This window comes from Saimiri boliviensis, chromosome 13, assembly GCF_048565385.1.
Source record: "Saimiri boliviensis isolate mSaiBol1 chromosome 13, mSaiBol1.pri, whole genome shotgun sequence".
Lineage (NCBI taxonomy): Eukaryota > Metazoa > Chordata > Mammalia > Primates > Cebidae > Saimiri > Saimiri boliviensis.
The window spans coordinates 31,637,468-31,655,035 of NC_133461.1; the positions used below are offsets into that span (position 1 = coordinate 31,637,468).

General features: G+C 41.5%; 1 protein-coding gene and 1 pseudogene across 11 annotated transcripts in view; one reads left to right on the forward strand and one right to left on the reverse strand.

The window, feature by feature from the left end:
* PIAS2 (protein inhibitor of activated STAT 2) overlaps positions 1–17,568 on the forward strand; it is a 139,363-nt gene that overhangs the window by 41,317 nt on the left and 80,478 nt on the right. For all 11 annotated transcript variants that reach the window (XR_012513109.1, XM_039463628.2, XM_074383513.1 and 8 more), the window contains one exon: positions 17,144–17,228. Coding sequence is in view for 10 of the 11 variants with exons in the window: in XM_039463628.2 (XP_039319562.1) it covers positions 17,144–17,228 (85 nt within the window). In the remaining variant the exon portion in view is untranslated. The remainder of the gene's footprint in view (positions 1–17,143; positions 17,229–17,568) is intronic.
* On the reverse strand, positions 10,756–12,507 carry LOC101036173 (elongation factor 1-alpha 1 pseudogene; annotated as a pseudogene).

Below are 17,568 nucleotides of genomic sequence, written 5' to 3' on the forward strand. Positions count from 1 at the left end.
GTGATCCTCCTGAGTAGCTGGGACCATAAGTGTGCACCACCATATCCAGCTAATTTTTACATATTTGTATAGAGACCAGGTCTTGCCATGTTCCTAGGCTGATCTCAAACTCCTGGGCTCAAGGGATCCTCCTATCTCGGCCTTCCAAAGTGCTGGGAATTATAGGCATGAGCCACCGTGCCCAGCCCAATTTTTTTTACTGTGATAAAATTCATACTGTTTTGAGCATTTTAAAATCTAGTGGCATGAAGTATATTCATATTGTGCAACCATCACTTCCCTGTATCTCTAGAACTGTTTTCATCTTGCAAAACCGAAACTCTATACCAGGCGTCCCCAAACTATGGCTCGCCGGTCGCATGCAGCCCCCTGAGGCCATTTATCCAGTGCCCCGCCGCACTTCAGGAAGGGGCACCTCTTTCATTGGTGGTCAGTGAGAGGAGCACAGTATGTGGCGGCCCTCCAACCGTCTGAGGGACAGTGAACTGGCCCCCTGTGTAAAAAGTTTGGGGACGCCTGCTCTATACCCATTAAACAGTAATTCACTATTCCCTTTCCTCAGCTCCTGGCAACCACCATCCTGCTTTCTCACATTTTGACAAGTCTATAGATTTCTCATATAAATAGAATCATACTTAAATGTCTTATTATTTGACTTATGTCATATTATTTTTTTTCTTGAGAGTGGCTTATTTCACTAAACATAATGTCCTCAAGGTTCGTTCATATTGTAACATGTCAGATTTTTTTTCCTTTTAAGGCATAGTAATATTCTATTGTATGTATATACCGTGTTTTATTCATTTATTCACCAATGGACACTTAGGTTGCTTCCACATTTTAGCTATTGTGAATGATACTGCTATGACTGAATATACAAATATCTCTTTGAGATTGTTTCTTAATTCTTACGAGTATATACCCAGAAATGGAATTGCAGGGTCACATGGTAATTCTATTTTTAATTGAGGAACCACTATACAGTTTTCCACAGCAGCTGCACCATTTTACATTCCCCACCAGCAGTGCACAGGGGTTCCAGTTTCTCCCTGTCCTCATCAGCACTTAAATTTTTTTTTTAAATAGTAGCCATCCTAATGGGCTTGAGGTGGTATCGCAATAAAGGTTTGATGTGCATTTCTCTAATGATGAGTGACGTTGAGCATGTTTTCATGTGCATATTTGCCATTTGTATGTACTTGGAGAAATAGCTATTTAAGTCCTTTGTCCATTTTCGAATTGTTGTTTTTTTAGTTGTTGAGTTTTAGAAGTCCTACTCCTACCCATACCCCCTGTTATTTTAGTGTAGTATTGCAGTGGGAGAAGATGTTCTTTAGTTGGTGATAATACAGTTGCTGCTTGGTGATAAGAACCTAAATAGCTCAGGAGCTGAGAAAATGTAGAGTAATTAAACTGGTTCATTCATTGTTACGTTACGAATTATTTTACTGTTAGATTGTCTAGAATTAACCGTTTTAATCCACAAAGCTACCTATAAAACCCCTTGGTTTAACTTTTCCCTATGTTAGCCATACTATGAGCCCCTGTTAACCTGAGTAGTAGTTGCTAGCAAGCATTCCATTTTTTTTTTTTTTGTAGACAGAGTCTTGCTCTTGTTGCCCGGGCTGGAGTGCAGTGGCGTGATCTCAACTCGCTGCAACCTCCACCTCCCGGGTTCTAGTGATTCTCCTGTCTCATTCTCCTGAGTAGCCGGGATTATAGGCATGGCCTACAACGCCCGGCTAATTTTTGTATTTTTGGTAGAGACGGGGTTTTCCCATGTTGGCCAGGCTGGTCTCAAATTCCTGACCTCAGGTGATTCTCCTGTTTTGGCCTCTTACAGTGCTGGGATTACAGGAGTTGACCCACTGCACCTGACCTAGGAAATATTTTTATACATAAACCAATTTATTAAAAGGTGTCAATATAATACTTGCAGGGGGTGATGGTGGGGGATGACTTGGCAGGTTTTATATTAAGTATATTTAACATTTAGGCATATTAAAATATTAATTTTTGACCTAAATATCTTATCAAGATAAAGTCATTGTTACCAAATAGGTGGCAACATGTTATCTGCTGAACTGCTTATTCTTTTCCTGAAATTTTGATATCTTTTAAAAAGCTTAGACTTTTGATGAGGATGAGGACTTCTAGAAGTGAAATATATTACATGTGTAGTATCTTACTGTTTTCAGACTGCATTTAATCCAGAGAACCGTCTTAAAAAAGCAGGTGAGAAAAATGTTACTCCCCTTAGAAATGAAGAGTAGAGAGATTTGTCAATTTCCTAATGTGAGAGATGGGACCGTTTCTTCAAAGTTTGTTTCTTAGACTACATTATAAAGAGTTACAATCTCTTGGCTCTATGGGCATTATCTGCTGTTAGCATATACCCATGTATATATATTCTGTAAATCAGCTACATCTTAAATCAGCTACCTTGACTTGTTCTAGCATATCTGAACAGAACTGGGCAAGCTCCAAACCCTGGTGCATGCCATTCCTTATTTGGAAACCCTCTTGACACTCTGACTAGCTTCCTGGTCTTCCTTGTCTTCTTTCCCCCTTACCTGTTCAGGAAATTTTCAAACTTTTAGCCAGTTGGGTCAAGCATGGAATGTGAGGTTCTGTTCTGGCCAGTGGAAACTGGACATATTAGTGGGGTGATTGCGTCAGCTTATGAAAGGTATACATGTCCCTGTCTCTTCTGTTCAGATGTGCTCTTGTGCAAGACTGTCGGTGAGTTGCACCCTTTCTGCAGAAAGTAAACCAGCCTTGCTGAGCAATCCATTGTCTTGGTGTGGATTCTTCCCGATGTTATAAACCCATTTCCAACAATTTGGTGTCCTGTACAGGGATTCTGTTTCCCCTCTGGGGCAGTCCTTGGGCCTCTCTTGTGGAGAGGCACCCTACCACCCTACTGCGGTAGCCCCAGGGGAGGGAGCCAGGACTTAACCAGGTGCAAGGAATATGTTTGGATTCTCAGCAATGCAGGGGAGACTTGTAAGACTGTAGTGACTGGGAGACCTTGTGCACAAGCCAAAGTAGGAAAAAACCCAAGAGGGTGGCAGAGTACTTCTTTGGTGTGATCAGTTCTTGAAGGGGATGTGTGTCTGAATGAATAGTTACAGTTAAGACGGAGTGAATGTGAGATGAATGTGTATAACTTTCAGGAGGGAAAACGGAAGGGAGAAAGGTTATCTCCTGGGGAAAAGGATACAGGCAAGACACTTATGGTGTAAGAAATTGAGTCTTAGGAACTGATTAAGGACAGGGTAGGCAAGACAGCCCTGATCTGGAGGGTCTGGGGAATTGGGCCTCCTGGGAAATAGACAGGAAGACATCCCTGATCTGGAGGATCTGGGAGATTGGGGCTTCTGGGAAACAGACAGATAAGACATCCCTGGTCCAGGAGATCTGGGGGATTGGGTCTGCTGAGAGAGATTTTTTTCTCTGGTTTGGGTGGGGTGTATTAAGTCTGTTTAGCACCCAATGTGGGAAATATTTCTAGTAAGCCTGGAACAGGAAGTAAGGCAGGGAACAAGTGAGATGCGATCCAGTTTCTCCCGATAGTCCATTAGGACGCATGCTGAAGTACTGGAAAGAGAATGAAAGTACCAAACATAATAAAAAGCAACTGATAATCAAATATTGTTGCTTTCTTTGGCCCCAGGAGCCAAACTTAAAACCTGCCATTTTCTGTCCAACATTCAGCTCAGATGAAGCCTGGGTCTTCTAGCTCTTAATAATGTATGTTAACAACAAAAGTTCAGTGTCCTCAGAGGAAGTAAGTATGCCCTATGCTGGCAGCCAGGGCCTGTTTCTCTGGACCCCTTTAAGGACTTAAAACAAGAAATAGATGTGGCCAAGAAGTTAGAAAGAGAAAGCAACCAATGGGACACTTTAAATCATCTTCCCCCATTTCTAACTCCTAGTGCACCTGCCACATGGCCACAGGCAGAAGTCCTGCCTCCCCCACTGCAGGCGGAAGTCTTGCCTACCCCACCACAGGCGGTTGCTCTGCTTTTACCCTTTTTTCAAGCTATCATCTCACGGGCAGGGGTAGGGATTCCTGTATTGAATCATGAGGAGTTACCAACCCAAGGACTTGATCTTTGCCATTACCCATCCAAAAGCTCTTCCTCTGGAAGAGGACTCCAGAAGGAAATAGAGTAATGTAAAAGAGACATTCAAAACCTCCCATTATCTAACACTTGTCAGCTCTTCCCATTGAGAGAAGTGCCACAAGGAGTGGATGCCATTGACTTCGTAAATGCTCCTTTTTTAACCACTTCTGAGGCCCATGGCGTGAAGAAAGAGCTTAAGCCCCTGCTGGTTGCTCTGGAAGGTATGGCAGAGCAATTGGTTAGTTTTTAGGTCCCCAACTATATACCTGGATTGAGTTAATGTTGATCTTAGGTATTTTGTTCTCGAAAGAAGAACGAAACAGGATACACAGGGGTGCCATGGCAGCTTGGGATGTGATCACCATGCTGGCCAAGAAAGCCCTATGACAGACACTGAGTTCCCCACTTAGGACCCCCACTGGGATAATAACAATGCCACTCACAGAGAGAACATGAAAGACTTGGGTGAGCTAATTACGAGAGAAATGAGAGTCAGCACCCAGACCTCAAAACCTTACTGAGGCCTTCGATGTACAACAGGAGAAAGATGAATGACTTATGGAATTTTTAGACAGATTGAGAGAGCAAATGAGAAAGTATGCTGATTGAGACCCAGATAGCCCTCTAGGGCAAGGCATCTTAAAATTACATTTTGTTCCAAATAGTTGGCCTGGCATTGCTAGAAAGCTGCAGAAGATAGAGAGATGGAAGAACCAGTCAATTGAAGAACTTTTAGAGGAAGCACAGAAAGTGTATGTGAGAAGAGATGAGACAGAAGCAAAAGGCAAAGATTTTCTGGCAGGACTCACCTGGGCAGACTATGCCACTGACAAAATTCTGACTGGTGCCCCGAAATGCGGATTCACAGAGAGGGCGAGGTCAAAATGGGACATGGGAGGATCATAGTATGTGTTGTAAAAGGTGGAAATGTAGAGCAGATGAGGATGAACAAAAGCAGAAGGGTCCTGGAATAGGAAGAGAAGGTGGGCAGGATAGTTGTTACAAAAGTGGAAAACCAGGCCATTAGAGAGAATGCCCTGAAACAGGCCACAGAGGAGGTTCTTCTACTCATGCCAGCTTTTGTAGAGGAAGAATAGGGGGGTCAGGGGCTCTTTCTTTTCCATCTTGAGTCCAACCAAGATCCCTCGATAAATCTGGAGATGGAACCAAATCATGAACAAATAACGTTTCTTATAGATTCTGGAGTGACCCATTCTTCCTTATGCATCTCTCCAAATGGCTTAAATTGCTCTTCCAAAGAATTATTAGTATCTGGGGTAAAGGATGAAGGATTCAAGGCCAAGATTTTAGAAAACACAGAGGTAAGATATAAAGATTGAATGACTAATATTCAATTTTTGCTAATCCCTGAAGCAGGTACTAACTTATTAGGAAGAGACTTGATGCTGAAGTTAGGCCTAGGACTACAGGTAGGGCCAAGGGGATTCTTTCCCTCTCTACACTTGTGGACTACTGTAGATGAAAAGAAAATTTACCCTGATGTATGGTCAAGAGAAGGAAATTGAAGGAGGCTCCAGATTTCCCCAATACAAATTCATTTAAAGACTCCTGGAGTGCGGGTGGGGTGGCTAGGAGAAAGCAGTACCCAATCCCCCTAGAAGGTTGAATAGGATTGAAAGCTGTGATTGAAGGTCTCATTAGAGTTGGGCTTTTAGAGCCTTGTATGTCTCCATATATACATCTATCTTGCCTGTCAGGAAGCCCGATAGATCCTATGGATCAGTAAGGGGTCTTAGAACCATAAATAAAATAGTGCAAACCACTCATCCAGCTGTGCCAAACCCATATACTATTCTCAACAAAGTTCCCTGTAGTCATCAATGGTTTACTGTCACAGATTTGAAGGATGCCTTTCGGGCATGCCCTCTGGCTGAAAACAGTTAAGATCTGTTTGCCTTTGAATGGGGGGTTCCCCACACAGGGCAGAAACAACAGTACTGATGAACCATATTACCCTAAGGGTTTGCAGACTTAGAGAAGTGGCGAGCCCAACACAGTTATGTCTAATATGGTACATGAATGATATTCTTATATCTGGTGAGGATATAGAAAAGGTGAGTGAGTGTTCCACATCCTTTTTTTTTTTTTTGAGACGGAGTTTCGCTCTTGTTACTCAGGCTGGAATGCAATGGTGCGATCTCGGCTCACTGCAACCTCCACCTCCTGGGTTCAAGCAGTTCTCCTGCCTCAGCCTCCCGAGTAGCTGGGACTACAGGCTCATGCCACCATGCCCAGCTAATTTTTGTATTTTTAGTAGAGAAGGGGTTTCACCATGTTGACCAGGATGATCTCGATCTCTTGACCTCGTGATTCACCTGCCTCGGCCTCCGAAAGTGCTGGGATTATAGGCGTAAAGTGCTGGGATTATAGGCGTGAGCCACCGTGCCTGGCCTCCACATACTTTTTAAGTCACTTGCATTCAAAGGGGGTACAGGTTTCAAAGGAAAAGCATCAGCATGTTGAACCAGAAGTTAGATATTTAGGTAATCTAATTAGTGCGGGCAAAAGAAGGATTGGGCCTGAACCAGTTGAAGGGATTGTGTCTTTACCCTTACCTGAATCAAAACAGGAGCTCAGAAAATTCTTAGGGCTAATTGGATATTGCATATTATGGATTAACTCCTATGTATTAAGAAGTAAATTGTTACATGAAAAACTAAAAGAGGACCAGACCCACTTATATGGTCCTCTGATGAGATAGATCAAGTGACTGAACTGAAGGCACGTTTAATGTCTGCCCGTCTTGGCTTTACCCTCCTTAGAGAAACCTTTCCATCTTTTATGAATGTGGATAAGGGGGTAACCCTTGGGGTGCTCACGGAGGTCGCCGGCAGCCAGTTGCCTTTTTGTCTAAAGTCTTCTTGGATCTGATTGCTAGTGGGTAGCCCCAGTGTATCCAGTCTGGCAGCTACCGCCTTATTAGTTGAAGAAAGTAGAAAAATTGCCTTTGGAGGGTACTTGACTATGAGTACACTCCATTAAGTTAAAGCTATTTTAAATCAGAAGGCAGGAAGATGGCTTACCAATTCTAGAATTCTGAATTGTGAGGCCATTCTGCTAGAAAGAGATGATGTAACCATAACACTGAAAGCTCACTCAACCCTGCATGTTTCTAACCCTACAGGTTTGCAGACAGAACATTTATTTCTGGACCTATCTGATTACCATAAAAAGGTCTGACCAGATTTGTCTGAGACCCCTTGTAAGACCGGACATTATCTGTTCATAGATGGGTCCTCATGGATGTTTGAGGGGAAACGACATAACAGATACTCAGTAGTGGTTGGAGAGACCCTTGAAGAAATTGAATCAGGGCAATTACCCAATAGTTAATAACCCAGGGTTGTGAATTATTTGCTTTTAGTTGAGCTTTGAAATACTTAGAAAATAAAAAAGGAACCATTTGTATAGACTCTTAAGTATGCCTTTGGAGTCACATACATTTGGAAAAAATTGGGCCAAAAGAGGTCTGATGAATAGCCAACGCCAAGAACTTGCTCATGAACCATTGGTTGTTCGTGTCTTGAACAATCTCCAATTACCAGAAGAAATAGCTATTGTACATGTCCCTGGACATCGACATGATTTTTTGTTTGAAAGCTGGGGAAACAACCTTGCAGACCAGGTGGCCAGAAAGGCAGCTGTGGCCACTGAGCTAATGTCTTATCTAACTCCCCGCCTTCTTTCGCCTAAAACAGTTCCTATTTTCTCATCTATTGAGAAGGAGAGACTGACAGAAATTGGAACTAACAAAAATGCAGTTGGGAAATGGATTCTCCTGGACCAGAGGGTGATGCTCTCTAAGCCCCTTAGGAGACAATCTCATCTGCACCAGGGAACACACACTGGGGCCCTCAGGCTTTGTATGATGCAGTTCTTAGAGTCTATGGATGTACTGGAATTTATACTTTGGCCATGCAGGTCACAGATGCAAGAAAACATCTGCAAGAAAACAAAGAAGCAGGCTTTGAAGAAGTTACCTCTGGGTGGAAGAACTTTGGGGTTTAGGCCACTCCAAAGTATACAAGTGGGTTACACTGATATGCCACCAGTAGGCTGATAAAGATACTTGTCGGTGATAGTTGATCATCTCACTCATTGGGTAGAAGCTATTCCTTTCTCAAAAGCTACTGCTAATGATGTAGTAAAGGCCTTAGTTGAGCATGCTGTACCCAGATTTGGATTGATAAATAACATTGACTCAGTCAGTGAAACTCACTTTACCGCAGATATCATTAAGAAATTGGCCTGGACATTAGACATAGATTGGGAATGTCATATTCCTTGGCATCCTTCCACCTCAGGGAGAGTAGAAAGAATGAATTAGACACTTGAAAATCATTTAATTTTAGAAACTTAGTTGTCATGGACCAAATGCCTTCCTGTTGCTTTATTTAGGATCAGGATGGCTCCCTGGAAAGACCTAGGTTTATCTCCATATGAGATGCTATATGGACTGCATTACTTACATTCCTTAGCTGATATTCCTACATTTGAAACCAAAGATCAGTTTCTTAGGAGTTATATCCTTGGTCTGTCTTCTACCGTCTCCTCTCTTAAAACCAGAGGTCTTTTAGCACAGGCGCCACCTTTGGAATTTCCGGTACACCAGTGTTGGCTTGGAGATCACGTCTTCATTAAAAGATGGAAAGGAGGGAAGCTTGAGCCAGGGAAGGACCCTGACTTGTGCTGCTGACCACTGAGACTGCCGTCTTCACCACCGAAAAGGGATGGGCCCACCATACTTGAGTAAAGAATGCATCTAGTCTCTCAGGTTTCTGGACAGTTGTTCCCAGACTGAGCCCTACCAAGTTGAAATTAAGAAAAATTTGATGTATTTCTACTTAGTATTTTTCTTTCCTTCCTTTTTCTACTCCTCATTTTATCATTAATATACCTAGATCAGATTCCCACAAGTTATAACCTTTGATGCTTGCCTAGTAATGTCTTGTGGAAACGTACATAGTCAAAGACAGTTGACTTCCTCAGAGAAATACTTAAGCCGTGGCCCCCTAACCAGTTTGGCAGTTCCCAGTCCTCATTGATGGGACACGTTACAGCCCAGGTGTCGATTCCTTGTCCCTACTGACTGGCAGCCGTGCAATAGCTGGGACAACGTCTTATACAAGACCCAATGTAGAGACTGGACCTCTGCAGGAGGAATTTGTACTGATCTCAGATCTAGCCTCTATTTCATTAAAGGGACCTCTACCCCTGATTGCAAAATTTACCAGTGCAACCCTATCCTCATTTCTATCCTCATTTCTACAATTATGCATAGCAAACCTGTTATAAATTGCCTATATGGCACTGGGGCAAATGTAAACAGGAAAGATATCCTGTAGGTATGTTTTAAATACTCCTTCTCTCTTCCTCCTTCCCCTTCTCCAATCCTAGCCATTTCAGTCTTAGATCAAACATCAGCTGTTCCAATTAGTCCCACCCCTAATGATAAAACAAAGGTATTGGTACTGCAGATAAACGATCTGAAACAAACCTTAGCTATCGAGACAGAGTATCAAGATGCAAATGCCTGGTTAGAATGGATTAAATATTCCATCCACGTGCTAAATAAAAGCGACTGTTAGTGCACATGGCAGGCCAGAGGCCCAGATTGTCCACTTCCCACTGAAGTGGTCCTCTCACCAGACAGACCTGAAATGCATGAAAGCTGTCTTTCAAGATTCTACTGCCTGGAACCATGGACTGTGCCAAGCTCTCTCTCTCTCGTAATCTGAGGTCCAACACCCTACAGGGTCAGCCCCCAAAGGCCATTCAACCTTTATCTTCCCAGGTAGGGTTCACTTTGTGTTTCTCATGACAGGAGGAAGAGAACTCAATATTCCTTGGAAATTTCACAGGATTCAGTGAAGTAGGATACTTTCGAGAGCTAACTCATCAGTCTTCCATCAGCCATCCCTGAGCAGATATATGGTGGTATTGTGGGGGACCCTTACTGGACACTGTCAAATAACTGGAGTGGTACTTGCACTCTAGTCCAATTGGCTGTCCCTTTTACCTTGGCATTTCATCAAGCAAAGATAGAGGGAACCCACCAGTGACATACATAAAGAGCCCCATATGGGTTCTTTGATTCTCATGTGTACTTAGTTGTAATTGGGTCCGAAGAGGAGTTCAAAATGAATTTATAGCTAGAGATTAGATAGCTGCTGGATTTGAATCAACACTCTTCTGGTAGGTGACAATAAATAAAAACAGACTGGTATATTATAATCAACAACGATTTGTTAACTATACCAAGGATGCTGTTAAGGGAATTGCAGAGCAGTGGGAAATGACGTGGGAAAACAGGATTGCTCTTGACATGATGTTAGCTGAAAGGGTGGTGTTTGCGTAATAATTAGGACCCAATGCTATGCTTTCGTTCCAAATAACAGCTCCAGGTGGAAGTAACACGAGAGCCTTACAGAGACTTATGGCCCTAACTAATGAACTAGCCAAAATATCAGAATAAATAACCCCATTTCAAACTGGCTAGAGAACTGGTTTGGCAAATGGAAGGACACTTTGGCATCAGTATTAAGTTTACTTCTTCTTGTAGGATGTTGTGTTATACCCTGTGTTCAAAAACTTGTGAAAAGGCTTGTTTTTTTTTTTTTCTTTTTTCTCATTAAATTTTTTTAATGGGTCTCAAAATTCTGTGACAAATTTTTGGTCAAGTTGTTTCCATTAAAAAGTACTGATTTTAAAAACTAATAACTTAAAACTGCCACAAGCAAAAAAGAAAACCGAAGTGGTCCACAAAACATTCTCCTTTCCTTCTGAAGGTTTTATGATGCCTTGGTATCATTAACCAGTCTTTTACTACTAAACTTAAATGGCCAATTGAAACAAACAGTTCTGAGACCGTTCTTCTTCCACCACTGATTAAGACTGAGGTGGCAGGTATTAGGGATAATATTCATTTAGCCTTCTGAGCTTTCTGGGCAGACTTGGTGACCTTGCCAGCTCCAGCAGCCTTCTTGTCCACTGCTTTGATGACACCCACGGCAACTGTCTGTCTCATATCACGAACAGCAAAGCGACCGAGAGGTGGATAGTCTTAGAAGCTCTCAACACACATGGTCTTGCCAGGAACCGTATCAACAGTGGCAGCATCACCAGACTTCAAGAATTTAGGGCCATCTTCCAGCTTTTTACCAGAACAGTGATCAATCTTTTCCTTCAGCTCAGCAAACTTGCAGGCAATGTGAGCTGTGTGGCAATCCAGTACAAGGGCATAGCCAGCACTGATTTGGCCTGGATGGTTCAGGATAATCACCTGAGCAGTGAAGCCAGCTGCTTCCATTGGTGGGTCGTTCTTGCTGTCACCAGCAACGTTGCAACGACGAACATCCTTGACAGACACATTCTTGACATTGAAGCCCACATTGTCCCCAGGAAGAGCTTCACTCAAAGCTTCATGGTGCATTTCAACAGATTTCACTTCAGTTGTAACGTTGACTGGAGCAAAGGTGACCACTATACCAGGTTTGAGAACACCAGTCTCCACTCGGCCAACAGGAACAGTACCAATACCACCAATTTTATAGACATCCTGGAGAGGCAGGTGCAAGGGCTTATCAGTTGGACGAGTTGGTGGTAGGATGCAGTCGAGAGCCTCAGGCAGCGTGGTCCCACTGGCATGGCCATCCTTACGGGTGACTTTCCAACCCTTGAACCAAGGCATGTTAGCACTTGGCTCCAGCATGTTGTCACCATTCCAACCAGAAATTGGCACAAATGCTACTGTCTCGGGGTTGTAGCCAATTTTCTTAATGTAAGTGCTGACTTCTTTAACGATTTCTTCATATCTCTTCTGGCTGTAGGGTGGCTCAGTGGAATTCTTTTTGTTAACACCAACAATAAGTTGTTTCACACCTAGTGTGTAAGCCAGGAGGGCATGCTTTCGGGTCTGCCCGTTCTTGGAGATAGCAGCTTCAAATTCACCAACACCAGCAGCGACAATCAGGACAGCACAGTCAGCCTGAGATGTCCCTGTAATCATGTTTTTGATGAAGTCTCTGTGTCCTGGGGCATCAATGATAGTCACGTAGTACTTGCTGGTCTCGAATTTCCACAAGGAGAATTCAATGGTGATACCACGTTCACACTCGGCTTTCAGTTTATTCAAGACCCAGGCATACTTGAAGGAGCCCTTTCCCATCTCAGCAGCCTCCTTTACAAATTTTTTAATGGTTCTTTTGTCAATGCCACCGCATTTGTGGATGAGATGGCCAGTAATGGTGGACTTGCCGGAATCTACATGTCCAATGACGACAATGTTGATATGAGACTTTTCCTTTCCCATTTTGGCTTTCGGGGTAGTTTTCACGACACCCATGTTCTGGCGGCAAACCCGTTGCAAAAAAGCAAAAAGGCTTGTTAATACTACCCTCGCTAACCTATCTCCAACTCCTCCTCCACCCTATCCAGAGAAATTGCTTTTGTTGGAAGTCCAAGCCAAACAGCGAAGCAAGGGCCTATTAATAAATTTGAAGAAGAATTATGAAATAAAGAGGAGGGAATTGTGAAATATGGGAAAGTTCTTCAAAGTTTGTATCTTAAACTACGTTATAAGGACTTATAATCTTTTGCTCTATGGCCATTATCTGCTATTAGCATAAACATATACCCATGTATATATATTCTCTAAATTAGCTACATCTTAAATTAGCTACCTTGACTCGCTCTGGCATATCTGAACAGAACTGGGTAAGCTCCAAACCCTGGTGCATGCCATTCTTTATTTGGAAACCCTCCTGACCTTCTGACTAGCTTCCTCTTCTTCCCTGTCTTCTTTACCTCTTATCTATTCAGGAAACTTTCAAGTTTTTAGCCAGTCAGGTTAAGCAGGGAATGTGAGGTTCTGTTCTGGCCATTGGAAACTGGACACAGCAGTAGGGCAATTGCTTTAGGTTATGAAAGTCATAAATGTCCCTGTCTCCTTTGTTCAGGTGTGCTCTCGTGGCAAGACTTGCCAGTGAGTTGCACCCTTTCTGCAGAAAGTAAACTAGCCTTGCTGAGCAATCCATTGTCTGGATGTGGATTCTTCTCAATGTTATAAACCTGTTTCCAACACCTAAATAATTTGGATAGTAACCAATAGGGTAAGTCTAGGATATAGGATTGTTATATTCTGGTCTAGTTAAATTTAAAATTAATAAAGAGGAATAAAGGGTCTATAGATTTAGAGCAGTCGTAGCTATTATGTCATACCAGTAGCCTACTCATTTAGTAACTATAAATGAATTTGAGTATAATTTGGAATTGATAAAATTATGCTAAAATTCATAACATAGTGGCATTATTTTATTTACTGGTGCTATATAATATAGTATTCTAAAACATAGTGATGTAAAGCAGGTATTTTATTATGCTTATGAATTCTCTGGGTCAGGAATTTGGAAGGGCAGTGTATAGGTGGCTTGTTTCTTATTCCAAGATGTCTGGGATCTTAGCTGAGAAGACCTTACCTTGAGATGCACTTGGCTAGAAGCTCAGATCACTTGGAGGCATCTTCCCTGACATGTCTGGCAGCTATGCCACCTGATGACTTGGACTTAGCTTGGCTGTTGGCTGGAATACCCTTATGTGGCTTTTTCATGTGATCTAACTTGGGCTTCTTATGCTTATTTATTTATTTTTTGTCATTTTGCTTTTTTTTCCTTTTTGTGGAGAACGGGGTTTCGCTATATCGACCAGGCAGGTCTCTAACTCATGGGCTCAAGCTGTCCTCCTGCTTCTGCCTCCCTAAGAGCTGGGATTACATGTGTGAGCCATAGCACCTGGCTAATTTGGGCTTCTTTATAGCATGAGAGCTAGGTTCCAAGAATGAGTGTCCCCACAGAGCAAGGAAGATGTGTGTGGTATTTCTATGGTTCAGCCTTGGAGCTGTACAATATCACAAACTGTACACTGTTGGTTCATGGTATTATAAAAGGCCATTTAGATTCAAAGGGAGGGTGATAAAGACCCCACTACTCAATTGGAAGTATGTCAAGTGTACATAAAAAGGAGGACATAATGGGAGATAATGCGGTTATATTTGGAAAACAGAATCTACGTTATGAAGGGTTGTTGAAAAAGGAAAGTATTTGAACAAAGCCATCTTTAATTCATGCCGTGAGTCATGGTCTTTTTTCCTTTTATTTTCTCTTAACCTAAAGGTATTCATGGAATCTCTGAAGAATTGGGTTTTCTGGTTTCCGAATTGTAGACAGTGGGGAGAAAATAAACTGCAAAACCTGCATACTTTACTTTGCATCCTGCACTCTTTCTCATGGTTTATGTTAAAATGACCATTTTGTATGGAAAATTTAGTATGCTTTTGGCTGCTGTTCTATCATAAAATTGACTTATCTAAAAACTGTCAATGTTAATACAAATTAGATTTTTATTAAAACATGTGCGCTAGATTTTAGTTGCTGTAAGTTCGTGGAGGCTATTTATAGTATAATGACACAGATCCATTATTCTATAAATGCAGGGTGGTTATTTGGGGTCATAATCTGGATTGAAAATTTGACAGCAAATAAATGCTAGGTAAAGTAAAAGTTACATCAGAAAAATTAAAGGCACAGCAAGAATATGTCTGTTATGACACAAAATACATTAAACTGCAAATTCTACAGATTGTACATATATATTGCATATGTGCAACACATAAGTACAATGTAATATAAAAGTACATGTGGAACATACATGTACAACATGACTGTAGAACCATTCTAGGTTAAGGTTAAGGTTCATGGTTTTTGGGAACTTTTCAGGATAAGTTGACTCCAGTCATCCAGACAGGGCCTCAAATACTGACATTTCTCTGGTGAATTCACAGAGGGTCTTGTGCCCAGCTTTACAGGTATAGACACCTGCTGCTTTTGGCATGCTAAGAGTGAATCGGTCTTTAGGGAGATTAAGTTAATCAGGTTTATCAGAATAAAGCAGGAAACACAACTGTTGGGGAGATCATTTATCCACCCCTTCCATTCTTTTTGCTGTTTTCATGTTTCCTCCCTGTGTTAGAAATCCTGCCTTTCAGTGCCATCACTTTAACTTTCAACAGTATTTTTAAGGAAATTACAAGAAGAAAATACAGCATACTATTTTATATTTACCGCTTACTTACTGTTGTGATTTTCATTCCCAAAGATCCGGTTTTGAATTTATATGTTTTTAAATAATCCTGGTAATTTTGTTTTATATTTCTTGTAAGGTATGTCTGCTGTCAACAAATTTTTTTTTTTTCTTTGAGATGGAGTTTTGCTCTGTTGCCCAAGTTGGAGTGCAGTGACATGTTCTTGGTTCACTGTAACCTCCACCTCCTGAATTTAAGTGATTTTCTTGCCTCAGCCTCCCGAGTAACTGGGACTGTAGGCATGTGCCACCATGCCCAGCTAATTTTTTGTATTTTTGTTAGAGACAGGGCTTCACCATGTTAGGATGGTCTCTATCTCCTGATCTTGTCATCCGCCTGCCTTGGCCTCCCAGAGTGCTGGGATTACAGGCGTGAGCCACTGCGCCTGGCCCAACAAATTCTTAAATCCTCTGTTTATTTGCAAAGTTATTCTTCCATTCTGCTTTTGAAGGGTATTGAATTTTCAGTTGACAGTTTATTTTTTTACCACTTTAAAGATACCTTCTGGCCTATATTGCTTCTGATGAGAAGTTGGCTTTTATTTGTGTTGTCGTTCCCTTGTTTCTTTTGTCTCTGGTTGCTTTCAAGATTTTATAGTTATTGGTTATTAGTGGTTTGATTATGATGTGACTAGGTAGTTTTCTTTGTATTATTTTACATGGAGTTTGATTGTAAATCCTCTCTCTCCATCAAAGGTAGGATTATGATTCATTATTTCTGCAAACATTTTTCCTTTTTTAATGCCTCATTTGCACTCTCTTCTTTTGGTACTCCGTTTGTACTTATGTTAGAACTTTTGAGGTTTCTGGCTCAGCAGACCGGGTGCTCATGCCATTAATTAAGATTAAAATGCAGCATGTTCACTTGTAATCTTAAAATACAGTTTATTACATTTGACAGTTAAGGGGTCATTGGTGATTCTTAGCCATAGATAGTGAAAACTGGAGTCCGAACAAGAAAGAAAGCGTTGAGGATTGAATAGGAACTGAAGAAATGGAGAGACTTATGTTTCTGTGTTTGATGCTCCATAATTATGTTTATAATCCAACATTTTATTTTACTTTTTGGCCTTCATTATAAACGGCATCCTCTCTTCCCTCCTTTTTATAGTGTTCTGAAAAAACATAAACCATTTTATGACATGATTTCTAGGAGGATAATTGCTATAATAAACTGCCTGTGCTTAAATAAGAGAATATTTTAATAGGATTAATATATGTCTGACTTGGTATAACTTACGGTTGAACCCCTCTGACATTGGATATTCAAGTGGCATCTTGTTTATGTTCATGTAGCAGGAAAACTGTGGGCAGTAATACATACAAGGACCATTTTTCCTTTTCTTTTCTTTTTTTGGAGATAGGGTCGTACTCTGTCACCCAGGCTGGAGTGCAATGACGCAATCTCAGCTCACCGCAGCCTCTGCCTCCTAGGTTCAAGCGATTCTCCTGCCTCAGCCTCTGGAGTAGCTGGGATTACAAGCATGCACTACCACGCTGGGCTAATTTTGTATTTTTAGCAGAGACAGGGGTCTCTCCATGTTGGTCAGGCTGGTCTCGAAGTCCTGACCTCAGGTGATATACCTGCCTTGGCCTCCCAAAGTGCTGGGATTACAGTCATAAGCCACTGCCTGGCTTGTATTAATATTTTAGAATAAAGAATGGTTACTTAGTTAACATTAAAGAAGCCCCTTTGTAGTGATTTTACTCATGATTCCAAGATGAATGTAGTTTAGTACTTCTAACTACAAATTTCAGAATTTGGCAGGCACTTTTTAAGAAATGCCTGGTTATTGCAGGTGGTTGTAGCATTGGATTTGTTATTGAAATATTATCTTTCTTTTTTTTCTTCCCAGTTCAAAGCAGTATTCAGCGATTTCAAGAGAAGTTTTTTATTTTCGCTTTGACACCTCAACAAGTTAGAGAGATATGCATATCCAGGTAAGAGGAATGTTGGATGTATTTCTCATGAATATTGGTTTATTCACCTGTAGGACTGCCATAACAAAATTTCACAGACTGGACAGTGTAAACAACACTTTATTTCTCAAAATTCTCAAGGCTTCTGTCTTGAGAGGATCGAGGTGTTGGTAGGTTTGATTTGTCTTGAAGCCTTTCTCCTTGGCTCACATGTCTCAGATGGCCTTTTCTCTGTGTTAGTGCATCCCTGGTGTCTTCCTTTTCTTGTAAGGACACAGTCATATTGGATTAGGGACCTACCGTGTGCCCTTATTTAACTTTAATTTCCTCCTTAAAGGCCCTTTCTCCAAATATAATTACA